Raw genomic sequence first — 10262 nt, 5'->3', positions numbered from 1 at the left:
TCGATCCAACCAAGACCAACCTTAACTATATATAATATTATTTATAACTTTTTTATATGGAGAAAACCTTAAAATAAATTACGTCAATAACATCAAATAGCTCTTTAGTAAGGAATTTAAGTAATTTTACATTATTCTTTAATAACTTAAGTTTTTAATGTCTTTTACGGCGTTAATAGTCATAATTTACGAAGAATAAAAATATTTTTGTGATGAGTCCTCAAGACATTCAAAAATGCACCTTATAGCATCCTACTCTAGTATTTGTTCTCTTCTATTTTATTTGTCCTTTAGTCTTCAATTTGCTAAAATCGAAAAAAAAACTTCTCCACTCGCCACTGACACTCTCCTCGCTCACTTTGGGTCACTCGTGTTTTTGTCGCTCAATGCTCGCTTAGCTTGTTGCTCCCCACTCAACATTCGATGCTCATTTTGTTTGACACTCACCTCACTTAACCCTCACTGCTTGCCTTTTTTAGCTGACTTTACTCATCATTGAATCCATTGGGTCGGTACGGTCTTCGATTACCCTTTTAAGAAGTACAAAAAATGAAATAAAAAATTATTGATTAGTTATGGATTGACCTTAAAATTGGACCAAACATATTAGGTCAGTTTGATTCTCAATTGCTTTTCTAAGGAGTATAAAAAATGAAATAAAAAATTATCAGTTGGTCTTAAGTTGATCTTTTGGGTCGGTTCCAGTCATCGGTCCCAAACTCAATAGGATCGATCTTTGGTCCTAAAAATTGAGGACTAACACTGTGCGGGTTAATCCTAAAATTATGGGGTGGACCGGCCCAACCCGAACCATACTCACCCGCTCCAAATTTAATCACGCATCCTCTATTATAAACCAATGAGTCGTTAGCCACCTTTAAAGCATCTCGGGGCAACAATCTCCTTATCCCTTCCTCGCGCACACATGATAATTATGGGCTGTACAAAAAATTGAGCTTTTGGGGATGGCCCCTCGAATAAGGCATAAACGTGATGATAGAGTATGCAACGAGACACTTCATCCGTGGACTCGTGCCCATTTGCAACATTTATGAACCTAAATAAGCGTAAGATACTACCAACTCCTTAATGATTTTATCCGTAAGCTCCCCGAGTTTAAACAAATCTTCGTTTATTGTTTGCCTTATAATCGTACGCGTTGTCCGCGTTCCACAATGCGTACGTTTCAGTCTGCAATAGTTTTAGGATGAATGCCATGTCCTTCTAAGAATGGACACAAAAGGTCTAGCGCTATTGAATTCGTGACCGCATCCTAACTCACTATTTAAGTTCTAAGTTTTGAAGAGATTGAAGTACGCCGCTCTAGAGTCAGCAATCGGCCTTTTTGTCTCCGATAATTTGACTTCAGTCTTAAGCTTTGCTGGAATGCCATTACGAAAGTCTAAATAGTCTTGACTTTCACATTAGCCTCCCTCTTTTTGTAAGGAAAATAACTGCAAAAATCGAAAAAGATGGGAAATACCAGGAGCGAGAGCCGTCGTGGACAAGACGGAAGATAATCGCCTCAGATTCCGGTTCCCAACTACTAAAATAGAGGGGCGTCGCACCACAGGTGCTTGGCCATGAAAGCATAACCTTGACACCTACGAGCTATGTATTAACAGATGCTGATATCGCGTCGAACCCAAAGGACTTTCGTAAATCAACAGACATGCATGTCCCTTCGGGAAAAAGCAAGAATAGACATTGATATCCACCCCTCCCCTGAAGGTAACATTTTGCATGGTGCATGAGCACTGCTCGGTACCATATTAGCTTATTGTCCCGTTCTCTTTGACAATAAATTTGTACAGGGACTAATGATACATTACCACCACCAATACATCCTAGGATACACCACCGGAGCATCATAATGTAACAAGAACAAGAACAAGACGACTCTCTTTCTACGAACTCAAACTAGCGACATACTCGATCACAATGGCCGAATAGAACATCTAGTTCTTAATGCCAGAAGAGGTACGAGCAATAACATCTTCAAGACCTACTCGAAACTACCATCTATGCAGCAGGTTTCCCTCAGAACTACAAACAGATTCACACTACCAACTAAAGAGACTGACCTACAAGCAGAAGAGCAGGGCAATTGGTGAGGCTAGGCTAGGTAGGGGAAATCTATTGATGAACAGGCATGATTCATGCACGAAAGAGATTACTTTGCATTGATCAGGAAGTTGCACCTCAGGAGGAGCGATCGCTTTTATCAGAGTTGAGATTGATATTTCCCTGTGATTTGTCTGCTGAAGAAACCTCGCTCTGCTGATTTTCATCCTTCTTTGCATTCAGGAACCGCCCCCCACATCCTCTAGCTCTTCTCAATGCATGCAAATGTCGAGATTCATGCAAGTAAGGCTGCAAAGTAAGTTACGCATGAGACATGTCAGAGACACAGAATAAAACATGGAGAATCACACAGCAAACTAGTCCAAAGCACTACAGAAATTGAGACGCGAGGAGAGATGCTTGAACAGTGAAAATAGCACATTATAAGATGACTGACCACTCAAGATGGACTTGTTATATTGAGCAAATGCCATAGAATAAATTATTTTATAACTCGGGAATAATCATCACAAACAATGCTTTCGGATAAGCATGTGAAATCAAATGAAATATAGTGGTTCAAATGATCATTGCTCATGTTGACTTTGTAAGCACAGGATAATAAACTTCACTTATCACAATGTCCTTAAAGTAACAACTTGTTTCTGCTTTCCTCTTTCATTCTAGCTGGACTGAATTACTCTAAAACTAGTTACTTTTTAAATTCTAAGATACACAACAACAGAGAGGCAAGATATATATAAATTTCCAGGAAATAGTGCTCAATGGATCAACACGATATGGGTGAGAAAAAGCAACTGGCAAGAGTTAAAAGAGTAAAGATCTAACCACCCTTGCAGATCCTAATAGAGTGATCTCATTGAAAATCCGTTTTGCATTTCTCAAACCTATAATGCCAGTCTATTTTCGTATGACTCTCCAAGACAAAATGAGTTCTCTTCCTGCTGAGGGGCTTCCATGCTAGTCAAATATATGTGGTTGGATGAAGCCCAAAGAAGGGGGATCGACCAGGTGCTTTTTATGTATCTCACACTAGTGCAAAGCAATGCAAAAAGCACGAGCAACTAGACAGACACTATATTACCATGGCAAAGGAGCCAACAAGCCCTTTTGTGACTTAGAATTTCGAAAAAAAAAATCAGTCATCCAGTCTCCATGACATGGAATCAGTTTTGTCCACACCCAGCAAAGGGGGTTCATCTGCTGGGGAGCTTACAAAACAGTCTCGAAAAGAATTTTTGTCCTTTTCCCAAATAAAATGCTTTCCTTCAGTCATTTCTGCACTTTCTAAAGAAATATAATAAGAATAAATCGCTATCCAACTTCTGATTAATCACAGGCTTTTATGTCAACTTGAAGTCCTAATGTCATACACTTACAAGAACACAAATAAAGGCTGGAGTTGCAGCAACTCAAGGCACACGTCTCATTAAATGATGACAGAATTTCTTACATGAATTTGTTCCTTCCTTTCTCACAAAGACACAAAATCAGCACAAGAAAAAGAGAATATGTAAGATCAAAATGAGGCATCACAATCTATCTACTTACGTAATATCTTGAAAATTCTCCTCCACATACCTAAGCTACAAACATTTTGTGACGCTAATTCCTTCAACGTTTGATATTTAAACTCTTTTATAGCAGTCACCCTATCAGAACTACATTCCTAGCTTAATACCTGAACTACAAAATACCTTGCGAGATTTAAGAGCTTTGTTCTCTAACTCAGCTTTTGCACGAGACTGTCGACGCCGCAAGATGCCATGATATTGTTTTGCATTGACAAATACAGGTTCCTCAACTGCATCTGATGGCAAAGGCACTCCAGCTTGTTGAATTCCCATTAATTGCAGATGGACCTGGGCAAACAATTTTTGGATGATCAAAACGTTCAAATGCATGAGAAATCAAAGGTCCTCACATCACAGAATATGCTGCTGCATACAATAAAGAAATGATTCCAGCAATATGATATTCAAAAGCATTATACCATAGGCTGTGCACCATAGGGCTGCTGCGGGTACGACTGCGCATCATAGGGAGCAAAGATGCTTCGATAATAAGGGTCTGGATAGGGGTAAGCAGGTGGTGTCTGCAATGAAATGAGCCAAAAATGGAAGTTGGTCTCAGACTCAAAGTCCATCAGTGAAAACTACTCCTAAGCCTTTTCATATCTAGCAATACCCAACCATGGTATAAGCAGTATGCCAAAGAAAGGCAGAAAATAAGAACCATTCTTAATTCAACCCCAAATAACATAAATTATGAATATAGGTACTAGACATTAATAATGAGGACGGAGTTACCCATTTGAAAACAAATTTAAGGGAGAAAGTCTCACTCGCAATTCACTCACACTCTGACTTGTCCACAGAGCGGGAGAAAATTAAGCAAAAAATTAATCAAACATAAAAGGGGGCCAAGACAGCAAATATGATTCTAATCATGATACCAGTGAAAGAAAGGACAATAATTGGCAAACCAATGGCTTGCCCACCCATAATTGTGGGAAAACTGAATAAAGACTCTGATAATTGTCCCCCTCATCCCTTTTTGTCTGCTACAGAGAGAGCTATTAAGGATAGAGCCAGAGTTCTCCAGTGCAAAGGATTGACAGTCAAGTCTTTTCAGCATACAGTGGTCACAAGAGCAATTTAGAATGATTAAACTGTCTTCACAGATCAGTCATCCGCTAAATCATGATGTAAACAAGTTAGTACCTACTCGGTGATTTGTACAGGAGCTATACAATTATAATTGATAGGGTTCAAGCAGAATTTACAGACAATATCAAAATTGTCTCGAGAAAACTCTACAAACCTAAGGATGTTGATGATAACCATTCAATGTATCAGAAATCCCTTGTACCTGAGTCATTTAACCATAATCAACCGCAAGAACTTCATTAGCCATTCAACACAGTCAAACGCTTGATCTAAAAATCCTGTCTGCTACAGCAAAAGGTTTGCGAAAGAACAAAGTCATGTGGTCCATGTCAAGAGTCTAAATTTCTATCGGCTAGAGTATTTTCTTCTTAATACACATATCAGGACCCAACACCACACTCATCCTGTTATATTTCAGTCATCAATCACATTAAAACAAAAGCAAGCACTTGACTATGTAATTTTTATATTTCAGTCATCAACCAAATTACTCATTCTGTTATATTATCCTACCTTTTAAAGATTACAACCCAAAAGCTATTTTCATCGAAAGAAAGCAAACTCAGTGGCACAAAAAGCCACCAGCAAAAGACAAAAGTAAACAGCTTCCCGAGTGATATCATGTGATGCATCAAACCAAATAGACGTAACTCAATCTGGACAACTAGACTAGATACGTCCCCTGAAAAAAAGGCAACCTATGTTTGTATAATATGATACCATCTTGTCATCCAGCAAAAAAAAAAACTGCCAGCCCTGGGTTTATATCAACAGTGTTCACATCTTATGCAGTTGAGACCATAACACTATATTTAATTTGTAAGATTCAGTAGGTCTTTCTTTCTTCCATTATTTACTTAAGGCAACGCAACCTGGGAAGGAGAAGAAAAATGGAAGATGAAAGCTGCGACTCTTTCCACAACAAGATAACATTATGAAAATAAAAAGAATGAAGTAGACAATAATTGACATTATAGAGGCAACAAGGACATAATACCATGGCATGTCCCGCTCCAAGTTGTGGAGGCGTTGCATATTGGACATTGGGCAAAGAGACACCAGGATGAGGCACTCCAGTTGCAGGGGAGGACTCATGCTGTTCTGAATGTTTTTGCTGTTCATCAGCTTCCCCATTTTCTGTATGCGTTTCGTATTAAGGATCCAAAAGAAGTCAGATAAGTACAAAAGATATTAAGCATCTGATGCCTACCAAGCACAGATGACAAAACTAGAGCTGTATCACAAAAAGGATTTTTTGCCCATAGATGTATGCACCGACAGAAGCAATTCCTCAAGAACCATCACTATGAATAATATTCAATCCAAGTAATACAAGACTTGTAGGTGAGAGATCCATCAGGAACCATTTTGAAAATCCCAATAATTCTCCAAATTTAAAGCCCGATAAAGTGGAGTCTACTAAAGGAAGGTTTTATTCTTACAACTCATGGGTTGGTTTAGTAACTAAGGGACTAACTTTAGAGTCTGAATAAGGCACACAACACGAATTTGATTAAACACGCCACCAAGTATAAACCATTCCACATTGGGACCAGCCCCATGGGCCTTGGCTTACATCTTAACTGGTCCACGAGGTTACCGGGGCACTTCACGAATCCAAGCTTTACCAACCTAAGGCCTAGTTCCTTACCCTTGAAAAAAAAAGTTGTTCTTACAAAGGCATTCATTGAAGTACCAAGGTGACTGAAAGAATAATATGCCATAAGCCAGGTCATAACAAAGACATCATTGTTCTTACAGACAATCTTAGCATTGTCAGGTCACCCCACCGTCATTACCTCAATTTATAATTTAGAGTATCCATAAGATGGTATAGGACACGGTGTAAGTATGTTAAAAACACAAAGGACAATTAGCAAGAACTCATCTGATGAAAGATCCCTGTTTTAAAGAATAATAATAATAGAAGGAATTTAAGTACTCATAAAATGACTCACGACCAACTCAGGCATTGATGAGTCAAAGAGATCAGCCAGTTGATAGTACAAGACAGAGAAATCTATCAACACTAACAATTTGTTATATCAGCATCAGAAAGTCGGAATCAAAAGCAAATAGAGAACCCCAGCAATCATTTAGCAGAAAACAAAACACAATCTCCAAAGGAAAACATCAAAAATACCAAATGACACATATATATATGGATTAAATATACCTGAAATGTCATGCACAGAGGAAGTCATCAAGGATGATACAAGTAAGTTCCCAAGCCCAATGTCTGCGGGCATAAAAAATATAAAATGGATAAGATAATTATGCAATTCAATCAACAAGTAAACCAAATTACACGATTATTGATCCATCACAATTATAAATGTAGAAGTTCATTGCAATTCTAGTTAATGGCCAAAAAACAAAGACAGCAATTTGATTCCACAGAAATTCCAGTCTCACTGAAAACAGTCTCCACACATCATAACCACATTGTACTCAGTTGAGGACACAGCATATATCATATACCAACAATTCTAAATAGATAAGCAGGGTGAAAGAACGTCATCCAATTTCTTGTCAAAACACTTACACCCCAACAAGAAAATATCATCACATTATCCCAAAACGATAAAAGAAACTATCAGCATTATGGGAAAGAACCCTGAAGCATCATACCTTACAGCAACAAATCGTACCATAATAACATTCATTTAGGACTTAAAGACTATCTTGGTTGCACTTGGAGGCCTTACCATATTGTTAAACAATATGATTCACCCATCGCACCATAGACAGCACCTTTGTCAAACCCATCTCAAGTCAAACCCCATGAGGGGTCTAACAGATTGGTAGTTTGGTATATGGGCACGAATAATCCTCTCGCCACATGATGCTTATGCATCAATGTGACTCACAAGCTTTACCAAATGCAACCTGGTTTCTTGCAATTTTTGGATTTACTCGGCGTTTCAGCTACCACAATAGTGTGTTCCATAGCTCCCCTTTCTGGAGAGTATTCACTACCTGAGCCACAGAAGATGCTTTTTGACCAATAGCTACATAAACACATATTACATTTTGACCTTGTTGATTGAGAATAGTATCTGTGGCCACTGTTGTTTTACTGGTCTGTCTGTCCCCAATAATTAATTCTTGCTGACCACATCCTATAGGGATCATCGCATCGATAGCAATAAGTCACATGCTGGAGTTGCACTAACCTAGTCTAGGCCAATTAGGAGCCAACTAGAGTGCAGGAGATTGCTTTACCTCTGTGAACCAATATTAGATACAAGGACTTGCTTATACTACATTAAGCCAACACTTGTTACCAGTATCACCTTTTTAAGGAGATCTTTTCATGAAATCTTGTTTATGCAATTCTAGATGACCAAGTTCACTAATAAAAACTAATGCAATTACAAAGAATGACAACCCTAACCTAACAATATGCAAATTGACGAAAACTCTAAAATAAACCACAAAATATTGAACTTTCACGACCGAAATCTAGACTCAAACAAGTACACAAGGACCCTTATCACCTAGTAACAAGATCAGGCCTAATTACGCTCAAAATTCTCCTTGAATCATGCAATTAGGCAAAACTAAATCTTAACAGCAAACACCCACCATCCGGCTAATGACAAGATTCGCGACTCAGATCGTAATAAAGCATGAAATCGCCTCCTAACCATAATTGGTGAGCTAGCATTAAAATGACATTACTTTCTCTCGTCACTAAAAAAATTCCAGAATCTTCCTCAACTCCAAACAGCAGCTAAGTTTGATCAAATATTAATTGGACTAAGCATGCATTACTCCACGCGATTGAGACTACGATCAAAGAGGGCACACACGCCAAATGTAAAGATCAACTCACTTCCCCCACTCTAATTCAAGAAAATCGTTTAGAACCCGGGCTCCACTTTACCTGATCGTGACCAAAAAAAGGCTTAACAGCTGTGGTCTCAGGCGATGGGGCCGGAAGAGCAACGGTTACTCAGCTAAAGTTCGGCAAACTCTCGGCAATTCGGCGCAACAACTCCTCGCGACACCGAGTCAGAGCAGATTGCGCGAGGACGGGCAGCAGCGACTCCGCGAGAGCGGGCAGAGTTCGGTCCCGAGTCCCGACGGAAGAAACGTCCGGCGAGCTCCGGCCACTCGGATCGGAACCGGCGACGACGCGGCGAAGCGGCGGCGGGCCGGAGATCGGCGCACTCGGCCAGGGGGTGCGGGACCTGGGACCCGCCCGAGGCGGCGGCGGCGGCGACGAGAATTCCGGCGATGGGGTTCCGGCTGGCGGCGATGGGGTTGTGTGGTGCAGCGAAATTGGCGGAGGGAGAGGGAGGGAGAAGTGGGGTCTCTGGCGATGGCGTTGTGTGGATGGAGTAGGAGGATGCGATGGAGAAGGAGACGACAACACACAGGGACAGATAGAGAGAGAGAGAGAGAGAGAGAGAGGAAGGAGGAGAAATCTCGGCCGCGCCCTCGGAATTTTCTGGATGCCGCGGAATTTTCCCGAGGCCCGGGGTCGTTTGAGAATATTGGGTACTTTCTTCTACTATTGATAATTACTAAAAATAATATATATAGAATAGAAGAAGTACACTAGTAAAACAATGTACTTTATATAAGTGTGGATACTTTTCGACTAATCACTTCAAAATGCCACTTTGATTAAAAAAATTTAGGTTGCCGTCATAGATTTAAAATGCAGAAAATCTGGAGTCTTCTTCTTCTTCCTCCTCTTCGTAATAATATTTTATTACAGTCACGTGCGACGCCGGCTCGTGGGTTGTTTTTCATCCATCGATCGGCCTTCTCCGCGTGTCCCACTAGAAACCCAACATTGTATTAGTTCCATATAAACGCATTTAAAAGACATCGTTGCACATGTTTGCCCAAAATTTGAAAAGAAAATATTTTTTGGACGAAAAAGAGAGGGACAAACAGGCTCAATTTCGAGTCCTTTTTGAGAAAATGAAGTCATTTCTTCCTTATTTGAGATAAACGCATTTAAAAGACATCGTTGCACATGTTTGCCCAAAATTTAAAAGAGAGGGACAAACAGGCTCAATTTCCCTCATTCTTCAAACCCTAATTCAGACCAAGATACTTTGGGGCACACTTAAGAGCCGATCCTTGCAATGTAGAGCAATAGTAGGAAAAATGGCAAGTTGGTGTCATTAAAGCTAAGACAAAAGTGAATATGAATGCCATTGCGGGTTGAGAAGTCCCAGAAGAGTAGTGTGGACTAGGTTGCATCTCGAAAGGTTTCATGGATGCATCAAGTATAGAAAAAGCTCAAAGTGCAAATATTTAAGATCATGGGTCGATGTAGAATTTGCAGGTCGAGTTGTAAAATTCATCTTGGAGTTACTTCAAGGACCACATCAACCTTCACCTACATTTATAACCAAGCTGAACAATGCTAACTCAATGCAAGTGTGACGATCCCAGCACATCACGGCTACTATAAAACTACTATCACCATTATCTTCTTCCTTTCAATTTTCTTAAGCATGAGGAAGCATAAGGGTTTTAAAGAAA

At 39.8% G+C, this 10262-nt stretch overlaps 1 protein-coding gene across 2 annotated transcripts; it reads right to left on the bottom strand.

The window, feature by feature from the left end:
- Positions 1–1707: 1707 nt before the first annotated feature.
- Positions 1708–9214, bottom strand: LOC104425581 (nuclear transcription factor Y subunit A-7). Of its 2 annotated transcripts, XM_039312844.1 has the most exons (7): positions 8644–9214; positions 6931–6993; positions 5752–5891; positions 4079–4180; positions 3783–3947; positions 2202–2373; positions 1708–2084 (listed from the first exon to the last, which is right to left on the bottom strand). In XM_039312844.1, exons 2-6 carry the CDS (start codon positions 6956–6958, stop codon positions 2203–2205), a joined length of 606 nt encoding a protein of 201 aa, XP_039168778.1. In that variant the 5' UTR covers positions 6959–6993; positions 8644–9214; the 3' UTR covers positions 1708–2084; position 2202. The 2 variants fall into 2 exon arrangements, with proteins under 2 accessions (XP_039168778.1, XP_010036606.1); XM_010038304.3 differs by having other exon boundaries at positions 1750–2373; positions 8644–9212.
- Positions 9215–10262: the final 1048 nt, after the last annotated feature.

The sequence above is a fragment of the Eucalyptus grandis genome, chromosome 5, assembly GCF_016545825.1.
Source record: "Eucalyptus grandis isolate ANBG69807.140 chromosome 5, ASM1654582v1, whole genome shotgun sequence".
Lineage (NCBI taxonomy): Eukaryota > Viridiplantae > Streptophyta > Magnoliopsida > Myrtales > Myrtaceae > Eucalyptus > Eucalyptus grandis.
The sequence above is the reverse complement of the archived record's forward strand: the minus strand, read 5'-3'. Positions and strand labels throughout refer to the sequence as shown.

Coding starts and splice junctions, on each gene's coding strand:
- LOC104425581 (XM_039312844.1), bottom strand. CDS start 6,958: ATGACTTCCTCTGTGCATGACATTTCAG. Junction 3,948..4,078: donor CCTATGGTGCACAGCCTATG/GTATAATGCTTT, acceptor TTGTTTGCCCAG/GTCCATCTGCAATTAATGGG. Junction 2,374..3,782: donor AAGCTCTTAAATCTCGCAAG/GTATTTTGTAGT, acceptor CTTACTTTGCAG/CCTTACTTGCATGAATCTCG.